Source organism: Pelophylax lessonae (assembly GCF_965119305.1).
Source record: "Pelophylax lessonae genome assembly, chromosome: 4".
In the NCBI taxonomy this organism is placed as follows: domain Eukaryota; kingdom Metazoa; phylum Chordata; class Amphibia; order Anura; family Ranidae; genus Pelophylax; species Pelophylax lessonae.
The window spans coordinates 154,909,149-154,935,938 of record NC_138771.1 but is presented as its reverse complement, the minus strand read 5'-3'; the positions used below and the strand labels follow the sequence as shown (position 1 = coordinate 154,935,938).

Here is a 26,790-nt window from a genome sequence, read left to right as displayed (position 1 = left end):
TCCATGATGGCACATCAATACGTGACATTGCCAGAAGGTTTGCTGTGTCTCCCACCACAGTCTCAAGAGCATGGAGGAAATTCCAGGAGAGAGGCAGTTACTCTAGGGGAGCTGGACAGGGCCATAGAAGGTCCTTAACCCATTAGCAGGACTGGTATCTGTCCCTTTGTGCACAGAGGAACAGGATTAGCACTACAAGAGCCCTACATAGTGACCTGCTGGAGGTCATTTGTGTGAATGTCTCTGACCAAACAATCAGAAACAGACTTCATGAGGGTGGCCTGAGGGCCCAACATCCTCTAGTGGGCCCTGTGCTCACTGCCGACACCATGAAGCTCCATTGGCATTTGCCATTGAATGCCAGAATTGGCAGGTCTGCCACTGGCACCCTGTGCTTTTCACAGATGGGAGCAGGTTCACCTTGAACACATGTGACAGACATAAAAGGATCTGGAGATGCTGTGGAGAATGTTATGCTGTCTGTAACATCTTCAGCATGACCGGTTTGGTGGTTGGTCATTGATGGAGGCATATCAATGGAGGGACGCACAGACCTCTACAGGCTAGACAATGGCACCCTGACTGCCATTAGGAATCGGGATGAAATCCTTGCACCAATCGTCAAACCTTACACTGGTGCAGTGGGTCTTGGGTTCTTCCTGGTGCACGACAACACCTGGCCTTATGTGGTGAAACACCTGGCCTTATGTGGTGAGAGTATGCAGCCAGTTCCTGGAGAATGAAGGAATTGATACTACTGAATGGCCCCAACGCTCACCTGAACTAAAACCAATAGAACACCTCTGGGACATTATGTTTCAGTTCACCCGATGCCGCTAGTTTGCATCTCAGTCTGTTTTAAGAGCTCAGTGATGCCCTTGGTCCAGACTTGGGAGGAAATAACCAGGTCTGGACCATTCGTCCAAATGGCTGCAATATAACAAAGAGTGAAAAATTTAAGGGGGTCTGAATACTTTTCGTACCCACTGTGTATGTGTATATATATATATATATATATATATATATATATATATATATATATATATATATATATATATATACACACATACATATACACACACACACACAGTACAGACCAAAAGTTTGGACCCACCTTCTCAAAGTTTTCTTTATTTTCATGACTATGAAAATTGTAGAGTCACACTTCAAGAGGTAGTCACCTGAAATGGTTTTCACTTCACAGGTGTGCCCTGTCAGGTTTAATAAGTGTGATTTCTTGCCTTATAAATGGGGTTGGGACCATCAGTTGTGTTGTGTAGAAGTCAGGTGGATACACAGCTGATAGTCCTACTGAATAGACTGTTAGAATCAGGGCTGTCTTTAACACAGGGCAAAAGGGGCAGTTGCCCCAGGTCTAGTCATTGTTGTGGGGCCCAAAGCAGCTGCCCCTTGAGCCCCCAAATAGTTGATAAGTGGATTCAAGAGGGCCCAAGAAAATTTTTGCCCAGGGTCCAATCAAGAATAAAGACAGCCCTGGTTAGAATTTGTATTATAGCAAGAAAAAAGCAGCTAAGTACAGGAAAACGAGTGGCAGAAGAGACTTGTTTGGGCTAAAGAACACAAGGAATGGACATTAGACCAGTGGAAATCTGTGCTTTGGTCTGATGAGTCCAAATTTGAGATCTTTGGTTCCAACCACCGTGTCTTTGTGCGACGCAGAAAAGGTGAACGGATGGACTCTACATGCCTGGTTCCCACTGTGAAGCATGGAGGAGGAGGTGTGATGGTGTGGGGGTGCTTTGCTGGTGACACTGTTGGGGATTTATTCAAATTGAAGGCATACTGAACCAGCATGGCTACCACAGCATCTTGCAGCGGCATGCTATTCCATCCAGTTTGCGTTTAGTTGGACTATAATTTATTTTTCAACAGGACAATGACCCCAAACACACCTCCAGGCTGTGTAAGGGCTATTTGACCAAGAAGGAGAGTGATGGGGTGCTGCGCCAGATGACCTGGCCTCCACAGTCACCGGACCTGAACCCAATCGAGATGGTTTGGGGTGAGCTGGACTGCAGAGTGAAGGCAAAAGGGCCAACAAGTACTAAGCATCTCTGGGAACTCCTTCAAGACTGTTGGAAGACCATTTCAGGTGACTACCTCTTGAAGCTCATCAAGAGAATGTCAAGAGTGTGCAAAGCAGTAATCAAAGCAAAAGGTGGCTACTTTGAAGAACCTAGAATAGGACATATTTTCAGTTGTTTCACACTTTTTTGTTATGTATAAAATTCCACATGTGTTAATTCATAGTTTTGATGCCTTCATTGTGAATCTACAATTTTCATAGTCATGAAAATAAAGAAAACTCTTTGAATGAGAAGGTGGGTCCAAACTTTTGGTCTGTACTGTGCATATATATATATATATATATATATATATATATATATATATATATATATACACACACACACACACACACACACACACACACACAAATAATCTATATATATATATTATATATATATATATATATATATATATATATATATATATATATAGATTATTTGGAGGGGGGATTAGTGTGGGGTTGTTTTTTAAGAATTAGCCTTGGACGTTGTAAATAGCCGTTTAGGAGCAGTTGGGCGTTTTTTCAGAAGCCCCTGAACCCACCTACATGTTATCTTATCTGTCCATGTACACAGGGTCGTTTACAGTCATTTGCAGGCAGTTGAGTTCAGGGAAGTTTTTTGGAACGCAATTATTTGCTTTCGAAAGTGTGTTTCCCGGTGTTTCAAACGCAAAAACGGGACCGAACGCGATGAAGTACGTTCAGCCACATTATGTTTTTTTTTCTTCCATTCAAAATCAATGGTTCCCTATGGGAGCCTATTGATTTGAATGGAAGTAGCACCGCAAGTCGGATCAGGATGATCCGACTTGCGGTGCAACTTGCGCTGTGAGAATCTTGAGGGGGGAACTCCACGCCAAAAATGGGAAAAAAACTGCGTGGGGGTCCCCCCCAGGTTCCAAAGCAGGCCCTTCGGGTCTGGTATGGAATTTGAGGGTAGCCCCACACCGAAAAAAAAGGAGAAGACCAGAGCGGAGAAGACCGGATGAAGATTTTTAATAAACTTTCCAAAACGTCTGTCGTTATTTACATACACTGCCTTTTATGGGGTGAAAGGAGTAGGGGTACATTCACATAGGGAGGGGGTCCGGGATCTGGGGGGCCCCCTTGCAGTGCGACTTCCATTCGAATCAATAGGCTCCCCATAGGGAACCATCGATTTTGAATGGAGGCAGAAAAAACGCTGCTAAAAGCAACGTGGCCAAACAGTTTAACAGCTGCTTTTTCCCAGCGTCAGAACTAGCTTTGCAGCACGTTTTTTCTAACGTCCCGTGTACATGGAGCCTAAGGCATTAGCAAACCAAGACATTTTGGACAGTTTCATGCTGCCTTGTGGGAACAGTTTGGGGATGGCTGCTTCATGTTCCAACATGACTGCACACCAGTGCACAAAGAAGGTCCATAAAGACATGGATGTATGAGTTTTGGGTGGAGGAACTTGACAGTCCTGCACAGAGTCCTGACCTCAACCTGACAGAACACCTTTGGGACGAAATAGAGCGGAGACTGCCAGCCAGTCCTTCTCGTCCGACCTCGCAAATACGCTTCTGGAAGAATGGTCAAACATTCCCATAGACACTCCTAAACCCTGTGGACAGCCTTCGCAGAAGAGTTTAAGCGGTTATAGCTGCAAAGGGTGGGCCAACTCAATATTGAACACTATGGACTGAGACTGGGATGCTATTAAAGTTCATGTGCGTGTAAAGGCAGGCGTCCCAATCATTTTGACAATATAATGTGTGTATGTGTGTGTGTATATATATATATATATATATATATATATATATATATATATATATATATATATATATATACACATACATACATACACACACACACATATATACACACACACACATATATGTTCGTACGCACGTACGTACAAATCAAGGATAATCCTGGAAAGTTGCTTTTAGCATTAGTATTATGCTGTTTAATACTGTAGACAGCCGTATTTCTAGTATCAGACACAATGACTAAAACCCGTATAAAGCATTAGAATGAAGAAAAAAAGCTAAATTTTACATTTATTGCTCATATAAACAGAAAAGCTAAGCTACAATACACAGTATCTGTAACACACTGTGTGTGATCACTTACACTCTCTCAAGGTGATAATGCTGCTGCATTACAGGCATCCTGTTGTAACATAGGTCAATATTAAAACTTGGCGCTGTGCCCTTGCAGGACTACTTGAAATCCAGGGCAAGTTGACACAACATCCCATCTCTACCTAGCACTAAAGATCCATAACCTGTCGATTCTTCTCTATGTGAATACAGAAACTGATTTCAAATGCGTGTACCCGCTGTGCCAAAAAAAAAAGGAAGCATTCCAGTTGAATTGGATGAAAGGGGACAGGAGAAAGAAGGAAAAAGAAAAAAAAGAGAAACTAAATAGAAGTTTTCATGCTTGGAGCCATTTGCTCTCACCTGAGTAACGCACAGTGTTAGTATAGCCCACTAATATCAATTGTGCACAGCATAAAAAAAAAGTATGCTTCATCCATAAAATGGGTGGTTCAGTTACCATATGCCATCATATAAAAAAAAGCAAAAGAAAAAAAAAAAAAGCTACTCAGCTAATGGTCTTGCTGGATTTATTGAGCCACACCTAGCATAGCTTTGTGTGTGAAGGCTTCACAGACCCAGATACATGGCTTGTAATATGTCGGCTTTATTCTAGTCCTTGTTTCCATTTTATGTGGCATCATTATGTGGCATCACACACAGACAGCAGAGTGCTGTGCACTGATCTGCTTTGTGAACTATATTTAGTGTGGGTTGATGGGCAGAGAAGGACAAATCATTAGCAGAGCTGATCTAGTTGTTCGTTAAGACAAAACACAGCAGTGCTACCAAAACATATCATTCGTTTTTGACAGAATGCTTCCATCTTTATGCTGGTGGACTTTAAGGCTACGTTCACATCTAGGCATTACTATTTTTACAGGTGTTTTAGAGGCGTTTCTTCAGGCGTTTTTAGGTTAAGTGACCAATGAAAAAAAAAACCCTTGTAATCTGCCAAAAAAGAAGCCCGTGTACTTTTTTGAGCGACAGAACACTCAAATGTGAACAGGGACCATTGAAATGAATGCGATTTGTCTTGTTGGGCATTTTTAGAGCTGAGGCTTATAGCAGAAAATCGCCCAAAAACACCTAGATGTGAATGAAGCCTTACTAGTGCTTTGGTTTGAATACAGATCCCAGAGTTAATGCAGCAGAATAGCAACAATTATATCTTTTGAATTTTACATTTATGTGAAAAAAAAAAAAAAAAGTTCTGATTTCTCTGAACTTGGATCAATAAATGTATGGCTAACTTCCTCTCTGTAGAAATATTACATTCTTTTGTTAAAACGGTCATGTGACAGGCTGAAATCCTTTTCTTGGAGCCCACTGAGGGACACTAATTCCTAAACAGTCTGGTTATATTATTTGCCAGAGGATAAAATTAGGCAGAAGTATAACTGGACAGTAAGAGGCAATTCCTGTGTCCCTTAAAAGACAATTAGAAAAAAAAGAAAAAAAAAAAGAAATGGGATTTTTGACTTCCCATAAAATCCATTTCTCTGATGTTCATTGACAGACACAGCTCCTGTCATTCTTGACCATTGGGTTATGCCGCCCACTACAGGAGTAGGACACTGGGCAGAAAAAACTTCTGGCTACACCTATGGGCAGTCCCAGGGTGTATACTCCCTCTTCCTGCTATAGTCACTCAGTTTTGTTACAAGCAGTGTCTGTCAGGAGAATCATAACTCCACAGAGGGGTGGGTGCTGTGTACGTCAATGAACATCAGGGAAATATATTTTACGGCAAGTCAAAAAAATTCCATTTTCTCTTTTGTTCTTTGACTGACACAGCTCCTGTCATTCTTGACCATTGGGACATCCAAAAGCAGTGTTAAACATGAGAGGTGGGAAACAGCAAAAAAATTCTCAAGGCTAAACATTTGCCAACCAGGCAACAGGAACTCAACCAAAACAACTGGAACCCACCTGAAAAAAAAAAAAATACACCTTCAAGTCCTCTTAACAGCAGCCTGCAAAACCTTGCAGCCAAAGGAAGCATGCGCAGATGCCAACACATCAACTTTATAAACCTTTGTAAAGGTGTCCACTGACAACCAGGTGGCCGCCTTGCAAACCTGCGTCACTGAGGCCTGATGACGGAAGGCCCAGGAGGCACCAAGTGCCCTAGTAGAGTGCGCCTTGACAGGGAAAGGAGGAACCTGACCCCTGATGGAGTAGGCCTGAAAGTCAGAGACCACCTAAGGAATGACGGACAGGGGCGAAGCACCACATCCTTGTGAATCACCATGTAAGGTGGACGAGAGGTTAACGCCGCCAGTTCCGACACCCTGCGAGCAAGAGGTAATAGTCACCAAAAAGGCCACCTTCTGGGACAGCGTAAGGGGAATCTGCCAAATATTTTCAAAGGGAGGCTTCAGGAGAGCTGAAAGCACCTAATTAGGATCCCAGGGCAGCAACGGAGCCCGCACTGGAGGAACTAAATGTCGGGACACCCTAAAGAAAAGAACGCACCAGGGAGTGTGGCGCCAAAGGTGGTTTGAAAAAGACTGCCAAGGCTGATACCTGGCCCTTGATGGTACCTAAGGCCAATTTGTGTTCAACCCCCCGTTGAAGGAAGGTTACGATCCAAGCCACTGTGAAGGAGCGAGGATGGAACCCAAGAGACTCACAACGCTAAGTACGTCTCCCAAGTACAATGGCAGATCTTCCTAGGAGGTAGATTTTCTAGCTCTTAACAACATAGGAATTACTGACTCAGACAAACCTCTATCACCTGGCATTTAACAGCCAAGCCGTCAAAGCCAGCAACTGTAAAGCAGGATGGAAGATCGATCCTTGAGACAGCAGATCCTCCCTTAGAGGAAGCTTCCAAAAAAAACGGCGATCAGCAGCACTAGATTAGCGTACCAGGCCCGGCAAGGCCAGTCTGGTGCCACTAATCAGGAATCCCTTCTGCCTCGATCCTGCGTAGGAGTCTGGGCAGAAGCTTGAGAGGAGACAAGGCGTAGATTAGACTATACTGATCCCACAGGGCCACCAGCGCGTCTGTGGCATCTGCCAGAGGATCCCCTTGACCGAGCCACAAACCTCTGCACCTTTCTGCTAAGCCGAGACACCAACAGATCCACCTCAGGGGTGCCCCACCAGAAACCCAGCTGCTGAAACACCTCTGGATGAAGGGAACACTCTCCTTGGTCCAACGCCTGCCGACTGAGGTAATCCACCTGCCAATTTTCCACCACGGGAATGTGTACAGAGGAGAGGGCTGGAAAGAACTGTTCTGCCCACCTTAGAATGTCAGCCACCTCCAGGGCTGCCAGGGCACTTCTTATGCCCCCTTGGTGATTGACATAAGCCACGGCCGTGGCACTGTCTGATTTAATGCGCACTGGGCAACCCTGAAGACGATCCGTCCAATGATCCAGACACAGTCTGATTTCCTCGGAGTTCCAAGACATTGATCGGTAGTCTGGACTCTTCCAGTGTCCAGATCCCCTAAATAGAATGCCTCCCGAGGGCGCCTCCTCAGCCGGACAGGCTGGCATCCATGGTGAACACTGTCCAATACAAGGGGAGGAAGGATTTTCCAAGCCGAAGCGCTGGAGAGCGAAGTCACCATATCAGAGACTCCTTTGTTCCTGGACTCAGCTGGAACTGAATGGACTGCAGAGGCTTGTCCCATTTTGTCAGACTCTCCCTTTGCAGGGACCACATAGGTGACTGTGCAAACAGAACCGCATCGAAGGTAGATACCATCAGGCCCAGCACCCGCATGCAAGTCCGGAGGGATGACCATTTGTTGGGACAGCAGGAGGTGAATTGCAGCCTGCAATTTCCGGAGCTTGTCCAGAGGAAGGAGCACTCTGGCTACAGCTGAGTCCAGAATCAGACCCAAATTAGTCCAGCTTCATGGACGGCACCAGGGCAGACTTCTGAACATTCAGAATCCAGCTGAACTCCCGCAGAGTTTGTGTTGTGATCTCCAGGTTCTCGACCAGAGCAGAGGGAGACTCCGCTCGCAGAAGGAGATCATCCAAGTAGCCCAGTACCACGATCCCTCATTGGCGTAGCAAGGCTAGCACCGGAGGCAACACTTTTGTGAAGACCTGAGGAGCAGAGGCGACACCAAAGGGTAACACCACAAACTGATAATGCTCCCCCCTACACGCAAAGAAGAGAAAACGCTGGTGACTGGCACATAATGGAATGTGAAGATAGGCATTTTTGATATCTATAGAGGCGAGGAAATCCCTGGCGCAAAAATGTCACCACCGTTAGAATGGACTCCATGCTGAACTTCTGTACCCGCGCAAAGTCGTTTAGCACCTTGAGGTCCAGGATTGGACTTGGCTTGCCTTCCTTCCTGGGGACTAAGAACAGGTTTGAGTAAAAACCTTGAAAACGTTCCAAAGTTGGAACCAGAACATTCACCCCTTGAAGGGACAGGTCTTGTACCGCCCCATACACACCCTGTATCCGATCTTGGGACAGGCGCAGGTTGGAAGGAAAAAACCTTGCTGGGGGACAAGAGCAAAACTCGATCTTGTAGCCGGACCAAATGACTTTGTGGACCCACTTGTCTTGCATCAGGGAAGTCCACGGTTCTGGAAACCAGCGAAGACGTCCCCCCCACCCCTGATATGGGTGAGCTGCACCTCCATGCTGAAGGAGCATTGTCCGCGGGTCTGGAGAAGCCCGCTCTCGGCTTACCAGACCAGGTTCGCTTGGATCCGCCAGAGGAGGCCCTGAAAGGTTTCGAACCCTTGCCAGTCAACCTTGAGGGACGAAAAACTTCTGAGCTGAGAAGGAAGGTCCACGTCTACGACGAGGTTCCTTGCCCTTAGTAGCCCACCGAAGAAAGGTACTCTCCCCCCCTGTGAGACCTTTAATGAGGTCATCCAGGGTAGCACCAAACAGGCGATCTCCTAGAAAGGGATGATCAGTCAAGGCAATTTTAGAAGGCAGGACTGAGCTTGTTCTCCCTCCAGGTCACAGCGTAGGAGCTTAGCCCACACTCTGTCAGAGTCTGCGACACCAGGGCAATGGTGAAATAGTGCCAAACCAGCCAGGGTGTACAAATTGCAGGCCACATCCTCCGCCTTCCCGTCAGCTGGGTCCTTAAGGCCGGGGACTTTTCAATCTGAATCACGGTTGCCTTGTTTAATCTGGGAACCACCGGTGGAACAGTCCACTTCTTAAGAAGGGACTCCTCATAGGGGTATCGCCTAGCAATTTGCTTAGGGACCCCAAGGAGACGCTTTGGTCGTCCCAACTCTTCAGTGACCATTCTGTCAAAATAGGAAGGGAAAGTGAACTCCTTTGCCGCTCTGGATTGCTTGTGCCAAAGGGAACCTGCACCTCCGTGGTAGCCACAGCTGTGTCCTCCAACGTAAAAGTCTCAAGCACAGGTACAATCAGTGCGTCGTCCAGCGCCTTTTTGTGCGCGGTTGCAGAAGCGGAAGAATGCTTACTATCTGAGGATTCATGGCGCGTGGTTGCAGACCCAGCAGGGTGATCCACGTCCGCGGCGACCGAATCAGATCAGGATCTGAGGAGACCGATGAGGCAGGGGGCGCTTTTTTGCCAGCCCATCACCCAAAAACAACCTCCACCCAGGACATAAAGGGACTCCAGGACAGCAGTCAGTACATGGATGGATGGATGGGACCCGGAGGGCCCCATAGCCCCAGGGAGGGGATCGGGTGGAGAGAAGTGCTCCAAAGACTCCATGAGTCACCAGGGGGACTCCACAAAAAAAAGTGTAAAACACTAAGGGGCAGCGCCACCCGTTTGCCAGTCACAGAGCACCAATCGCATCCTCAGCAGGAGAGGGAGAGGAACCTACCAGACTCACCACCCTGCAGAAACCAGGCACCACACCACAGTGAATCTGCACTGCACGAGTGGCGATCAGGAAACTAAACTAAAGGGATCCAGGAGTCTGCACCAGGGGATGAGGAGGGGCTCCCACCGCCAAAATCACCGCTCAGAGAGCTCCACTGTCATGGCAGCCGCTATTTTCAATGGCAAACCACCGCAAAATGGCTGCCGGACTACACAAACATGGCAGAAAATGGCAGCCCCGCGCAGCACCAGGAGGGACCCCTAGGCCTCAAGGATAGGCTCAGGCAGGGTGGGGGCAGGATAATCCCCTCAGCCCAGCCGATCGCCAGCAGCGCCCCCAGCCAAGGAGGTGGCCAAACCACCCACACAGCCCCAGCCTAAGTGGGGGGGGGGGGGGTGGGGGCAGTGGGAATGGGGGACAGATGAAGGGGGGTGCCTGATGGGAAGGAGGGGAACCCGGGGGGTGCGACCGTAACAAGGAGGGGCCTACGTCCACCCCAAAACCATCCAGGGGGAGAAGGGGGCATAGCTACTCGCCATACCAGGAACCAAACGGGCACCGCTTCACACAGAACGCCTCTCCATCGGAAAGGGGGGCTGTTGGCCAGGAGGAACGCTGCGACATGGGCTGAGATACGGTCGCGCAGGCCAGTCCCGTCCGGTGGGGCTACGTCGTGGTTGATCCAACGCGGAGCTGAGCCAGACTGTGGTGACCACTGGATCTAGATTATCCAGCCCGTTGCCAAGTCTGGCAGTTGATTGTAGATATCACAGGAAAAAAAACCAGGAGAACATTTTCAATCTATAAAAAAAATTACCGGGACCAGAGATCCCAGCACGGAACTAGGTCCTTACTCCAGACTAGGCAGAAAAAACTGAGTACCTATAGCAGAGAGGGAGTATACCCCCTGGGACTGCCCATAGGCATAGCCAGACTTTTTTCTGCCTAGTGTCCTACTCCTGTAGGGAGCAGTATACACAATAGTTATGAAGATCAGGAGCTGTGGCCGTCAATGAACGAAAGAGGAAAAAAAAGTTTTGCCTATAGTTTTACTTCAAGACAGTCTCAAATTTTGTCAGCAGAATCTTTGAACATCCTCTATAGCAAGGGTGTCGAACTTGATTTCATTGTGGGCCACATCAGCATTATGGTTGCTTTCAAAGGGCCGGCTGCATCTGCAAGACTAGACCACATGAAATGGCCTGGGGGGCCGGATTCACCCCCACCCAGTGCGCTCTATAGGTACAGTAAGATGGATGTTCAAGACTGGAATGCCAGAGTCTTCTACCAGAACAGACCAGTTCTTTGTTAACATTTCTTCCACTGGATAAAGCTCCACAATAATTTTCTCTGAGGGGTAACAATATTTTCTGGATTGCCCCAATCTTTATAGATTGCCCATTCTATTAGTTTATAAATGGGGAATGTCTTTTTTTTGACTAAGTAGATCTCTTAGTACTCAAAGGAGGCATTGCCAAATGGGGGGGGGGGGGGGATATCAGGTTTATAGGAGCCTGGGGGTGGAAAATCTTACACAGTCTCCTCATTCTCCTCTAGCATACCTCTTTCTACAGCAGGCATATCAGGCTCTGACTCAGGAAGAGACGATGGGGGTAGGGAAGGAGCCTGGTGCTTTGGAGCCCTGGATAGGGATTGCTGTATTAAAGCCATCAATCGTCTGAGGAAATGTGACAGTTGCACAAAAATTTGCCTTAGTTAGGTAGGCTGCGTGTTGTATGCCTGAGATAATTCTAGAATCAAATGCAGAGACCGGTGTTAAAATAAGGTCCTTCTCAAGTTGAAGGGTGTCATTAGTCTAGGCGGTCTGAGTATTTTACAAGCCTTTGAGAGAGCAAATGTTTATGGGAGCATTCATGGAGTAGGATGCAAAAATGTGGTAAAAGTGTCCGTAGAAGGAGTACACAGCAACCCGGGAGGTGAACATGCTGTATAAAATTGCATGTGAAAAAAGCGCCTGAGCACGTTATAAAGAGCTCTAGGCAGAAGTGGAGTGTGACCTGTGGTATTTTGTACCACCTGGTCACCCGCCTGTGACAAAACTCTGGGTGGTTGAATTGTATTGCCAAGTTTACAATTTTACACTGTATATGTGTGAATACATTCCAAATTCACAGTTTTCTGACAGTTCTAAGGTCTAAACGTATACTAACCAGGATACACATAAGTAATCTAAAGAGTTATTCAGTCTCAGTTGCTGTGGGACTAAAGTAATCAGAGACACAGGATGACCCTGTCTTACCTCTATCATTTTACTGGTCCCTATATAGGGTTCAGGCTTTGCCCGTCATAGTGGGCATACCCACAAAGGGGGTTTGCAGAATTTGGATTGCACAAGGATTAAACCTGAGCCTGGACTTGTATAGCACCTTGCTGCTAACTACACACATTGCACCAACTGCTGAGGTGAGGTCGGTGTTCTGGAGTGTGGGGATCTGTGGCATTTTTTTTTCTCTTCTTTCTTGTCTTTTTCTCCCTTTTAACCTCTCTCCTAACTTCTAACTTTGATCTGAATTTTTTAGACAGTACATTTAAGAGTGAGCTTCAAGGCTGCCCTTAGCCTTGTCCATACTTGTAAATGTGGTGTTCTTTGGTGTTCTAGTGTAGGCAAATTTGGTTCAAACACACAATTTTATCTCGCAGGACTTCGTTCTCCTCTCCCCTTTTTTTCCCCCTTTGTTTTTCTTCCCCTGCCTTGGAACCAAACACAAATAATGTTTCTGACTTGCCGAACATGTTGATATTCACATTCCTATGCCTGGAGAGAACTACCGTAACTATCTTGACTGTTGCATTATGTGCTCGCATGACACCATTTAACCTCCTTGGGAGGGTTGGTTATGCACACTATGATACGGTATAGTTATATTGTATCCAGAACATGTCGATTCCACTGTAACGCCATGGAGTGATCTGTTTTCATACCTCATTGTTTAAAAATCTTTTTCAATAAAAATTATTGGAACAGAAGACAGTGAATAGTTAATTGACGAATCTGAAGTTAAAATAATAAAAACTAGTTAAAGGAAACTTCACCTTTTGCATTGTACACCTGTAACACGTTCAAGTTGCATGTGTCCAATCATCTGAAGGTACCAGCCTAAATCCCAGGGTCCATAAACATCAAGCCTGTGTCATGTACTGTACGTTTAAGATAAAGAGCTTGATAATTCACATTGCAGAAAGGTTACTAAGATTTATATTTTTTTTTATAAGGAGCCTTTAGTACTAGTAGTACTTGTAATCATTGGGGGGGGGGGGGGGTTTAATCATTACATTTAGAGATCAAGTGTAGTTTTTAAAGAGAAACAGAACTCTGGAAACTGTCCAAAACAAAAAACAGAAAGGCAGGCAAAAGGCAAAGAACTAGTCACTGGTAGTCACATGTGGTCTCCATACAGCTGATCTCTCCCCCATTACCTATAATCCTACCTTGTTCTGCACTGTATCTCTGTGTGGTGCCAAGTAGCCACCTAGGTAGAGGCAGAGTTTTGTATCTGAGATCAATCAGATATCGCCAAATAGCACTCCATTACTTGAGACTAGAATTTAGAGGCAGTAGGGCCTTCGATCTCATAAATTTAAAGAAAAAAATGTGTAAGGATATTGTGTGGAGTGCTGGCCTATGCAGCCGATGGCTTTTGGGCACACCACAATTGGCCAATAGCCTGGAATAGCTCATTAATTGTGTGGGAATAGTTACATATGCACTTTGAAGAGAATTCCCCTTACACTATGTCCTATTGACCATTGTTGTCAATCACTACAGCTACTTCTTTATACGTACCATTGTGTGCTTATATTACAATCTGCACAAAATAAAAGAATACATGTTTTCTGTTTTGGTAGCAACCGCCAGACCATCTAACATGGATATAAAAAAAAAAAAATATGCTTTAATGGATAGGACACAATTTTTTGAGGTGTCAGTCTACAGGGAAATACAGTATAATTTACGCAGACATAACAAAGACCCTCAAATAGATTTGTTTGAGATATAAGCATCCTGTTTTAGGTTTTGCACATTGTGCCTTAGAGAAAGATGTATATAATCAAAAGAATGAGAAAGAAGGCTTGCAGGAGAGATTTATTTAACTTGACTTTTTTATCTGAATATTAGAAAGGTAGAACAATCTAGCTCGTAAATGCCAACATCTTTAATTACGAAAAAGGTTATTTATGAAATTACTAAAAAATTTTGTCTTCGTAGTAAAGAATTTTTGTTAAAGGGTTTAGGCCCTGTTCACACCTGAGTGTTTTTCAGCTTGTAAAACGCTCATCTCTGAAGTCTCAAAATGCCCAACAAGCAAAATCCCATTCATTTCAATGGCCCTTGTTCACATATGAGCGTTTTGTTGCCTGAAGCAGAACGCCTGAAGCTCAAAAAAGAGCTTCTTTATTAGCAGATTACAAGCGTTTTTGGTCAGATGTCATTGCTTGCCTCCAAACACCTGCAAAAAACGCCTGGAAAATGCCCAAAAAAAACACCTGAAAATGATACATTCAGGTGTGAATGGAGCCTTAGGGTTGTCAATGGACATTGCCGTGAGAATCCACATCAAACTGTTGTGTGCTGTGTAAATAGCTCAACACTGCGGATAAGGGCAATAGAATATAGACTACTAGATGGAGTGTGGTTACAAAACTGCACCAGTGTCCACAAAGCTGTAGTGTTGTTAAAAAGCCTGAAATACCTTGCACACATATCTGTCTAGCTAATGAAAAGGAAGGGGACTTGCATAGCGTTCTGTACAATAGCAGTTATAAAATACTGCAGGATGGCCTGCTCTTACCATTGGCATCTTGTACTCCAGTTAGAGCCCCAACAGCTGCAGCCGTTTCTCCTGACAAAACAATTTGTCCTCCTCCCTGAAGTGTGGCTTCAGCTAAGGTGGCTACTGCATGAGCCGCTGCTTCACTATAGTGAAACAAAAAGAAATGAGAGAAGCAGGCATTCTTTTATAGCATAAAGGGATTGTAAACCCTCACCTTGTAAAACAACCCATTCAGTTTCAAATAGAAATGAAAGGCAAACCAGTTGTGTATAGATTAAACAGATAAACATTATAAATACCTTTTTTTTTATATAAGTGATCAAATTCCCACTGTTCTCAACTGTATAAGAGCTAGGGGAGGAAAGACATCAGCACACTGATCTTCCCAGTGAAAGGCTGGGTGTGGGGTATCAGGACAAGTCTGATCATTGGAGGAGAGCAGGCAGAACAGGATACTTTTTCAGTGCATGCTACAGCCGGCACATATCAGGAATATGAAATGTTGGGCTTATGTTTTCTTTAAGTTTATTTTAAACTAAAACTAATAACCACACACAGAAGAAGATTCTTTAGAATACTAAGTACAATTCAATATTCTACAGGTAAACACTAAGATCAATGGTAAAGGATAGCCTATGTCAGATAAATATTGAGGTGTTACACAAGCCAATACTATGCAAATACTTGAATCAGCCATTATATTCCTACCCTCATCAGTGTTCTTATGTGTTTAAAATGGAACTTCCCCATAATGTGTTTACCATTTTTAGGTAAAGTGAGGAAAAGTAGAAACTGGAAATTTGTGCGGTGGGACACAACCATAAAAATCTGTCAAGAGGGGAAATCATCACAACACAAACAGCAATAAAAACCTGACTAATAGTTTTATACTTGCCCAGTCTACCAAAACCGTTATCTATAATGTCTCAATAAAAGGATATTCCTACCATTGTTTACACTCTTCACTAGGACATATATTTTTTACTTTTACTTCTCAACATATTTCATAAATCATCTGTATTCTGCTCAGAGACCCTAACCCTATATAAAGTTTGCCATAATTGTGGCGATTCTTCAAATGTTTTCAATCCTTCTATGCTAGAGTGTATATAAACATTATTGATACGGTACCTTAAAGTGGTCCTAAAGCCTTAAAATTTTTTACCTTTACCCCTTGGCACCGACAGTTCGCATTTATGTAGACTCTCGGAGAGGTGGGCTTTAAGGCCGAAAGGCTGCATATTTGTGGCCCTGTGTAAAAAAACTTACCGCGCTGAGACTGCGCTCCCTGCACACTCCCAGCACAGTAGCCGGAGGGGATAAGTAAGACCCCGATGCATACTTGCAATCAGGAGTTTTCCGATCATGTAACACTGACAGCCAATTACAGTGGCCACATGACTCGAATGCTTGCCTCTGCCTCTTGGCTTTTAGAACTCCTAAAGGGCCAGGAGGCAGTCAGTGAGAAGGGGGTAATGCATTGCCTGCATTAAGGTAAAAAATATTTAGGTAATGTTGAACAGATGATAATTCATTTCCATCCCTTCACCCATAGAAGTACATTGCTGTCCATTTTACATCGGTTGGATGAAAAATGGACAGACGGAACACCCTTGTGAAAGGACCCTTAAGGACTTTCTAGTCTATTCATGTCTCTTAAAGTGGTATTATACCCAAAATCAAAAATGTATTATATTGCAGCTTACCAGTCATTAGATGTGGTGGCTTCATTACCTTTTTTTTCTTTTGGCTTTTCTCCTGTTTTCATCTGGTGATCTGGGCAGTAACACAACTCTGGATAAATGAGCACAGGAGGCACAGCAGATAGCAGCATTATCAGTCGGGGGGTAAATATATTAGCAGATTTAAATACACTAATTGAAGCTAATACTTTTAAATCCGTTACAGCAAATAGTTTTTTTCCTTTTGGGATTTTGCATGCATAAAAGCGGATTTTAAGCACACCTGCCAGTGTTAAATGGTGTGTCTCATCCATGTAAACCTATACATTCTTTTGGAGAGCTTGAGCTTTTGAAAAACAGATTTGCTTGATGGATCAAAAGATAAAAATAGAAGAAAGCCTAAAAATTAAAATTAAATGCAGCCATCACATCTAAGAATTGGTAAGCTTCAATATAATGAATGTTTGCTTTTGGGTTTAATATTGCTTTAAGTACCCTCTATCATTACGGTCTTTAAAGTATAAACACTGCTTTGTTGAAAAGAAAAAAAAAAAAAACAAAAAACGTAAAAATGTGCACCACGATACCCTTCAAACTCAATGTATGCAATAACCTGTGTTCACTGCATGAATTTCAAAACTGTCTCAGTTAAAATTCAGCATGCAAGTGTAAAATTTAAAATGATCAGCATGCAAAAGAATCCAAAGCCAATTTACATTGCACGTGGCAATTTTGTTCTCAAAACTAGACTTTAAAGTTTTCTACATTGCAGAGAAAATAGTTAATTTACATACTGTACATTTTATTACATATTTCCAAGCCAGTCAAAAATAACAGTTAACTTCATGTACAGCTTACCCTAGTGTCCGGCTGGAAAAAAGGGGCTGGCAGGACCTATAGGATGTGTAAACACAAACTCAGAAGAAATAAAAATAACCATTCACATATCCAGCCATTTTCATGTAGAAGGTCTGCATCGGCAGTGAAAGTCAAGTCATAGGCTGCAGAATACTTGTATAATTACCTGTTTAGTGCCATGGTGACTGTAGCACCTTGTGCCATGTCATGTGATGCAGCAACAGCAGCTTCTGCTAGGGAAGCAACAGCTTGAGTGGCTTCAGATGCTTGTGTTGTCTGAATGGTCATCTCTCCACCTTGAAGTGTTGCCCAGTTTTGTTCTACCTGACAGAATAAATGTTGTACATTTCACTACACAATACATATAGCATTTCATATTAGACATCATCAGCCCTATAGCTTACATTCAAAACAAAATTTCTCTGACCCAAGTGCACATTTTAGTAAAGATTATAATGTAAATGTTGTAAAAAGTGTATTTTTAACTGCCCATAATAGTTTGGTTATGTGATCAACGTGTTGACATGTTATTCTCAGCAGAAACACACACACACACTCAAAAAAAAAAAAAAAGAAAAAAAAAAAAAAACCATGCCTTGAAAAGATGTACCATACAAGTGACAAGATACAGACTGGCAATTATGTACTAATGACACTTTGGAATACTATGTCACTAGTCTGTTCTTTTTCATAGTACTAAAATGCAGTATTTTCATTTTTACATACAGTATCTATCACAAAACAAAGAACGTGCATATGCTGCTGCAAACTGTTAATTTCACAAAAATACTTCTTACAATACCAAAGTTTGTGTTGTATGCTTTTGTACATATACAAAAGTGCATGTCTTACCTCCCCATCACTAACTGTAGAATAATTAACTTGTGCAACAGTTACTGTAGTTGGTAGCTCAGAAGCATCTGCCAATGTGGCAACAGTAGCACCTGTGCCAACCTGGGAGGAATGAACAAGATAGATATAAGAATTAGCATAAGAGCATATTACTAAAGTGGAGCCACAGCTCTACTGCCATCTTTGACAAGCTCTGTGCCATGGCCCCAAAGGCCTTTAAAAATGTAGATGCTGTTTGCACACAGACAATAGGTATATAACCTAGCCCTCTAGACAGCAACAGATAAATTACCATATTTTTGGAGCCTGAGACAAAAGGTGGTTTTGGCGCTGCCATTTTCGTGCCTGAATAGTGTTAAATAATGTTAGATAAAAAAACAAAAAATTAATATATCACAGTGTACCAAAATGCATATAACACAGTGCCTCATAATAAAAATGAATATGTGCTAGTGCGAAATGAAAGTGACCAATGCTAAAATATAAACTGTGTATTCCAAAATAGCATAAAGCCTAATGTGATTGGAAATAAACAAATAGATCAATACTGTCAAAATTTAAAAAAAGTGACCAGTGCTCAAAATAATAAATCCTTGTGTGATACAGAAGTGGCAATATTGCGTCCTTAGTCCAGTGTTAAACGTATCATGTATCCACACTAGGAGTCCTTCAAATGGTGCTGCTATTAAAACATTTATTGGTGGTGTTGCGACAGAAGAGAGTTCCACAAAATCATGCAGTGTGCCTGCTGTCTCCACACGTGCCCCCCTCTTGTTGCTTCACTCACCAGCAAGCTCTCCTCTCAAGGGGGTAACCAGCATTCAAAGCTCCACCTGGCTGTATGTGGATATCCAGGACCAGCCCCTAGAGTCTCTCCCCTTATCCTTACTTCAACTGCCCAAGCAGTCTCAAACATGCATGGAATCGCAAAAGCAAGCCCCATAGCGTAATACTGTAAAACGCAGTTTATTAAAATGAATAGTGTTGCACTGACATTTGCTTTAAAAACAATTGTGATGAAACGCGTAGGATGGAGCTACAGCATCATTGCATTGCTTCTGGTATTCAGGTTTGTGAAGCGCATCGTGCCCCGGACTTCATAGTTTCTTATGCTGATTGTTTTTAATGTAGCCTACATTAGGGACTCTTCCCAGGTTTTGGACACCTTGGCAAAATACAAATGGGAAGCCAACTATTCGTGGTTATCCTTAAGACGTATGTTCTCTCTACACATCCATCCCACATGAGGGTGGGTTAAGAGCAGTAGAATACTTTCTGAAGCGGAATACATGCATCCGCTTCAGTCTGAATTTATATGCTCATGTACTAAGTTTGCACTAGAAAGAAACTACTTCCAGTTTGATGGCTCATTTTATAGACAAGTTGCTGGCACAGCTATGGGTGCACATTTTGCGCCTAGCTATGCTAGCTTGTTTATGGGTTTCTGGGAGAAATATTATATCTGGACCCAGAACCCTTTTGCAAAGCATCTTGTTTATTATGGGCGCTACATCGACGATGTGATTATCATATGGGATGGTGACCTCAATTCAGTCTTTGAATTTGTGGCCTATTGTAACTAATCCCTATGGTATTAGTTTTACACATGTAGTCGATGCGCAAACTCTGGTGTTTTTGGATTTAGAGTTATCCTGGGATGTTGATGGAAACATCTCTAAGACACACTTCAAGGAGACTGCAGGCAACTCATTTACATCGTAAAAGTTGCCATTTACCTAAGTGGAAGGAGAATATACCCCACAATCAATTTTGTAGGTTGCGTAGGAACTGTACAGAAGTCTCAGAGTACCTGGTGCAGGCTGATATATTGAAGAGAAGATTCTTAGAAAAAGGTTACCGTGAGGAGCATATTGATGAGGCCATCGATAGGTATGCTATGGGTGGTGAGAGTAGAAGGATTAAGGGTAAAGGTGAAGAACACTCTAATGCTCTGTTCAGTACTAAGTTTACCAATCAACATTGGGCTGTCAAAAGGGCCATATAAAAACATTGGCCCATCCTTATGCAAGATTCCGCCCTATGTAGAGTACTTCCCACTAAACCTAAGGTAGTTTTTAAGCGGGCTAGAAGTGTCAGAAATATTGTGGCACCTAGCCAAATTAAAAACAAGAAACAGTCAGTAAATAGCATCCCTCAGCTTCTTAATATGGTGGGTTCTTATAGATGCAGACTCAGGAGGTGCATGACCTGCAATTTCATGCACCATGGGAAGAAGTACTTTACTGGTAAAGATGGGCGGACATTTAATATTCAACAGTTTATCTGCTGCAGCACGCAATTTGTTGTTTATGGTCTACGGTGCCCATGTGGATTATTCTACATGGGCAGAACAGTGAGGGCTACGAGAACAAGATTTGATGAACATCGCCAGTTCATCGAACAAAAGAAAGATAAACATAGTGTTCCCCGGCATTTTTGCCAAGTACATGGGGGTAGCACTGAGGGGTTAGAGTTATTTGGTATTGAAGCCATCCCTATGACATTATCAGAAGGTGAAAGATTTTCGCGTCTATGTATGCCGAAACGTATTGGATATTTATGCTCAACTCTATGTCCCCCGATGGCTTGAATGAGGAACTGGAGGTTGGCACCCTGATTTGAAGTCTCATGTCTATATATTGTTATATCTTTAAGGTTAACAGTTTGTCAGCATACATTTATATTCTCTTCTACTTCTATTGTTTTTTAATGTTATATTATATATACACTATATATATATATATATATATATATATATATATATATATATATATATATATACATACACACACACACATATACATACACATACATGCACACGTGTATATATATTTACTAAAAGTGTATGTGTGACCATTTATACGCACCCAGTAAATTCATGCTGATGCGTGTTGAGATACACATGCGTACATGTACGGTATATTTGGGTTGGTGGGTGTCATTTGATATTTTTGTTTTGTTTTCCACAGTGTCATGTAATGTATATATTTTTTTTTTCTTTATAGTATTTATTGTATTATGAATTTATTCATTTATTTTTTATTAACTTTTATCAAAATTGTACAATTTATGGATATAAATGTTTTGATATGATTGCCCTTAATTATAGGCTCTTTATTGTCATGTCCCTTTAAGAAACTGAGGGGAGGAGCCGTTATATCGTTATATATATATGAAGGCAAAAGATTTTTGGGGTGTTGAGACCTGAAGGAGGCCACGCCTCCGAAACGTTGTCCTTAGCAACCCCATGAATGTCATGTCCTGGGTCCTGATCGGGGATCTCCCCTCTGTGTAACCACACTGTCGGCTACAGCATCTGGCTCTTGGAGTGTGCAGTGGCGGCTGGACCGTGCGCAGGCGCACCGCATTGAGTTACCTTGAGTCATCTGAGGTGGTTGGCTTAGCCGGACGTTATCCACTCATTAGTGCGGGAACTAACAGCTGAGCGGCTGGCAAGGAGGAGAGTACCCTGTACACATCAGATCGGGGGATGTTATTTCCATGCATGACACTATACATGTGTGTGAGTACCTGTTTTTATGGCTTCTATTATTTTCATTAAATGGTGTTACACTAGGGCGGTGTGCGCTCTGTTTATTTTGTTTTCTGCTTAGTTTCACTGCCTCACAGCCCATGGAGGGTTAAGAGAGCTGCCACGCTTTTTCTTATGGGTTTCACCACTGGCCATACTACAAGGTTCCCCAGCTTGAGAATTAATCTCCAGGATCTGTGCAGGGACTGGTAATGTGCTTCTCTTTTGTGATTGTTTTTAAAGCAAGTGCAAAACTATTCCTTATAATAAACTGTGGTTTACAGTATTATGCTATGGGGCTTGTTTTTGCTATTTACATGCATGTTTGAGACTGCAGGGGTAGTGGAAGCAAGGATAAGGAGAGACACCCTAGGGCCCATCCTGGATATCCAAACAGTCAGGTGGAGCTGTGAATGCTGGAAACACTGGACTAAGGATAAAATATTGTCGCTTCTGTATCACACAATGATTTATAATTTGGAGCACTGGTCACTTTATATGAATTTTTGCAGTATTGATCTATTTGTTGTTCTTCTAATCACATTAGGCTTTATGCTCTTTCGGAAAAAAACAGTTTATATTATAGCACTGGTCACTTTCATTTGGCACTAGCACATATTAATTTTTATTATGAGGCACTGCATATGCATTTTGGTACACTGTGATTTATGAATTTTTGTTTTTTTTAAGTAACATTTTTTAACACTATTCAGGCATGAAAATAGCAGCACCAAACCACCTTTTGTCTCAAATGATCATATTAGACCCTACCTCAGTAGCCAGTCACAGTGGGGGCAGCAGCTACACACATTTATTATCCATAGCGTGGAATTACACAAACATATTATTCAATAATATGGTAACATTAGCACATGGCTCATTAAAGAGGACTGTATGATTATGGCTAAGCTGCAGCACTGCTATTGATAAATGGGGAGAACGTTCCAGAAGCAACATGCAATATATACATGTGTTAAGACAAGACAGCATTCTTCTCTAGTTCTTGCATGTTGCTAATAAAATGTGCAGCCTGTGCTGACAACCAGCAAATTAATAAGGACAGAGATAGAGCTCATCTAGAATATGGAGTTCAGTTTTGGGCACCAGTTCACCGTAAGGATATTGGTGGAACCAAAGAAAGCTACAGAGGAAAGTTGTGCCACCTGCCCCTTTCTGCCAGTCACAGAACTCCTACTCCCACAATGCACCACATTCTGTGAATGGGCAGTGGAATCCTGTCAATTAACTGCTCCACCACTTAGTCAAGCTAAAAATATTTCTACTGCTAAATTTATACCAACACTAGATTATGTGCACTAACAACAAACCTGAATAAGAGATACTGTGCCATCTGGATTGCTGATAGTCTGTACCACAGTCTGTGATGGAACTAGGTGAGCAATGCCATGTGCTGTTGCCACATGTTGCGTCTGCTGATCTTCAAATGCATACAACAGATCTTCCCTTCCATGCTGCTTGTAACAGTTCTTTACGATCGTTCTTAGTGCTTGTGTCCAAGAAACCTGTAAAAGTAGTACAATTCCATTTCTAATCAATAGAATCACTGACCAATATCAGTATCAATGACTAATATCAAATCAAATAGCTGGCATATTAACTTTAAATATACAATAAGGTGTGCGGGTGTTTGTATGTGTAATATAAATATATCTCGCTGAATGTCGCAAGATCGAAACAAAATTTTGACTTTGACTCTATATCCTGTAGTATAATTCAGGACACCAGTTAGTTAGTCCTAGATCCTGGGTTAGATACAGTGCATCCAGAAAGTATTCACGGCGCTTCACTTTTTTCACATTTTGTTATACAACAGCCTTATTCCATTCATTATTTTCAGCAAAATTCTACAAACATTACTCCATAATGACAACACGGAAGAAGATTGTTTAAACTCTTTGCAAATTTAAAAAAGGAAAAAAAATTGGATTTTTGTCTTACCGTAAAATCCTTTTCTCTGAAGAAGTTCATTGACGGACGCAGTCTCTGATCTCCATATCTGTAGGATTATGCTGCCCCCTACAGAAGTAGGACACTAGGCAGAAAAAAGTTCTGGCTATGCCTATGGGCAGTCCCAGGGGATAGGATGTCAGTTTTGTATCAAAGCAGTGTCAGAGAAAAATACCAACCCAACTAAAAATAGAGGGGCGGGTACTGCGTCCGTCAATGAACTTCAGAGAAAAGGATTTTACGGCAAGACAAAAATCCAATTTTCTCTATCGTTCATTGACGGCGCAGTCTCTGATCTCCATATCAGTAGGGATGTACCAAAGCAGGGCCATAAAACGAGGGGTGGGAACCGCAGAAAAATAAGTCCCCAAGGCCAAAACATAGCCAACCAGGCAACATAGGACTCATCAGAACAAGATGAGGCCCACCTGAAAAAAAAACAAAAAACAAAACATTAAACATCCTCAAGGAAGGCTAAGAAGTCCCCTTTAACAGCAGCCTGCCAGCATATCCACCTTATAAGATTTGTGAAGGTATGAACAGACGAACAGGTAGCTGCTTGCAAACCTGAAGCACAGATGCCTGATGGCGAAAAGCCCAGGAAGCACTAAGCACCTGAGTAGAATGCCCCTTAACAGGGAAAGGAGGAACCTGACCCTTAATTGAATAAGCCTGCATTACTGTCTGTCTGAGCCTTCTGGAAATAGTAGCAGCAGATGCAGGCAGCCCTTTCTTAGGGCCATCCGTGAGTACAAAGCGCGAATCTGACTTCCGAAAAGAGTCAGTAGTCGCCAAATACACCCTGATTGCCGGAACCACATGAAAAGTATGCAGTGCAAATTCCTAAGGATGTTTTGGCTTAGGACACAGAGGGTAACACGATGTCCTCATTTAAGTGAAAACTGGAAACCACCTTCGGAAAGGACGGACGGATCCCGGCAAAGTACCACTTTATCCCTGTGAACCACCAGATAGGGAGGACAGGACATTATTCTCCCACTTACAAGACTCTGGTCCAGCCACATCTGGAGTATGCTGTCCAGTTCTGGGCACCGGTCCTCCGGAAGGATGTGCTGGAACTGGAGAAAGTCCAGAGAAGGGCAACAAAAATAATTAGGGGAATGGAGGACATCAGCTACTGTATGAGGAAAGACTACAAGCACTGAACCTATTCTCTCTGGAGAAGAGATGATTGAGGGGGGATATGATATCAATGTACAAATACTGTACTGGCAACCCTAGCATATGGAAAAACCTATTCAGAGAAAGGGAATACAATAAGACACGTGGCCACTCACTAAAAATGGAGGAAAGGCGGTTTAACCTTAAAATACGAGGGGGGGGGGGGGGTTCTTCACTGTAAGAGCAGTAAGGATGTGGAATTCTCTTCCGCAAGCAGTCGTATCAGCAGGGAGCATTGATAGTTTCAAAAAACTATTGGATGGGCACCTTAAAGACCACAACATACAGGGGTATAGAATGTACGGTTAACAGCAAACACACATCATAGGTTGAACTGGATGGACTGATGTCTTTTCAACCTCACTAACCATGTAACGATGCCAATTCCGACACCGTGCGCGCAGAAGTAATAGCCAACAAGAAGGCCACCTTCTGGGATAAGGTAAGGAGAGGAATCTCCGAATACTTTCAAAAGAAGGTTTCTGAAGAACCGACACCACCAAATTAAGATCCCAAGGTGGCAACAGAGGACGCACTGGATGTACCAAGTGTGGCAACCCCTGGATGAAGTTATTCACCAGGGAATGGGTCGCTAATGGCCTTTGGAAAGAGATTGCCAAGGCCGAGACCTGACCCTTGATAGTACTCAAAGCCAACTTTTGGTCAAAACCTTGTTTAAGGAAAGCCAAGATCCGAGCCACCAAGTAAGAGCGCAGGGGAGGCCCCAAGACGATAGATCTTCCTAGAAGTCGCTTTCCTCGCTCTAAGCAGAGTGGGAATCACTGATGCAGACAATCCCCTGTCCTTAAGCACCTGGCTTTCAACAGCTAAGCCGTCAAAGCCATCGACGGTAAAGAAGGATGAAAGATTGGCCCCCGAGACAGTAAATCCTCTCCCTGAGAGGAAGTCTCCAAGGAGCGTCAGTGACCAGCCTGACCAAGTCGACGTATCAAGCTCGGCGAGGCCAGTCCGGAGCCACAAGAATGACCGCAATCCCTTCCACCTCGATCCTGCGAAGAAGTCTTGGCAGCAACTTGAGAGGAGGAAAGGCATACATCAGCTGATACTGACCCCACGGGGCCTCCAGCGCATCTGCCAGAGTTCCTGGTAGTGGGCCACAAACCTCTGCACTTTTCTGTTGATCCGAGAAGCCAACAGATCTACATCTGGAGTGCCCCAACGAAGGGACAACTGCTGCAACACCTCCGGATGGAGGGACCATTCCCCTGCATCCAAGACCTGTTGACTGAGGTAATCCGCCTGCCAATTTTCCACTCCTGGAATGTAAACAGCGGAGAGAGGTGGAACAAAGCGTTCCACCCATCAAAGGATGCCTGCCACTTCTAAGGCCGCAAGGACACTTTTGGTGCCCCCTTGGTGATTGACATAAGCCACGGCAGGTACTCAGTCCAGTGGACTAAGCCGGATAGCGCTCAGCTCCAGAACATTGATCGGTAACCTGGATTCCTACAGGGACAAGACAACCTGCCGAGAACACCTCCCCACTCGGACAGACTTGCATCTGTGGTGGCAATTATCCAATATATAGAGAGGAAGGATTTCCCTTGCTTGAGCATCGGAGACCAAAGCCACCAGATCAGGGACTCCCTGGTCACCTGGCTCAGCTGGATCTGACTGTCCAGGAATTTGGATTCTTGTTCCATTTGAGGAGGATTTCCTTCTGGAGGATCCTTGAAGAAAGAAACCATCAGTCTCAGGACTCTCATAGAGGTCCGAAGGGACGACCATTTGCTAGACAGCAACAGCTGAACCACAGTCTGGAGTTTTTCCAGAGGAAGAAACACCCTGGCTAAGTAAAGGCCAAAGTCAGGCCCAGGTAGTCTGGTCTCATGGAAGGGACCAGGGACGACTTCTGATGGTTCAGAATCCACCCGAACTCCTCCAGAGTTCTCATGGCGATTTCTAGATTTGTCACCAACACCCGGGGAGACT

At 43.6% G+C, this 26,790-nt stretch overlaps 1 protein-coding gene across 4 annotated transcripts in view; it reads right to left on the bottom strand.

Annotated features, from left to right (window-relative positions):
• The window catches only part of NRF1 (nuclear respiratory factor 1), a 155,327-nt gene that overhangs the window by 26,082 nt on the left and 102,455 nt on the right, over nucleotides 1–26,790 (bottom strand). For 2 of the 4 annotated variants that reach the window (XM_082255980.1, XM_082255981.1), the window contains exons 7-11: nucleotides 23,016–23,210; nucleotides 18,156–18,257; nucleotides 17,470–17,627; nucleotides 17,304–17,339; nucleotides 14,782–14,906 (exon numbers count right to left, since the gene is read on the bottom strand). In XM_082255980.1, the coding sequence (XP_082112106.1) occupies nucleotides 14,782–14,906; nucleotides 17,304–17,339; nucleotides 17,470–17,627; nucleotides 18,156–18,257; nucleotides 23,016–23,210 (616 nt within the window). Of the gene's footprint in view, nucleotides 1–13,775; nucleotides 13,853–14,781; nucleotides 14,907–17,303; nucleotides 17,340–17,469; nucleotides 17,628–18,155; nucleotides 18,258–23,015; nucleotides 23,211–26,790 lie in introns of all 4 variants that reach the window. The other 2 variants (XM_082255983.1, XM_082255982.1) reach the window with 2 other exon arrangements.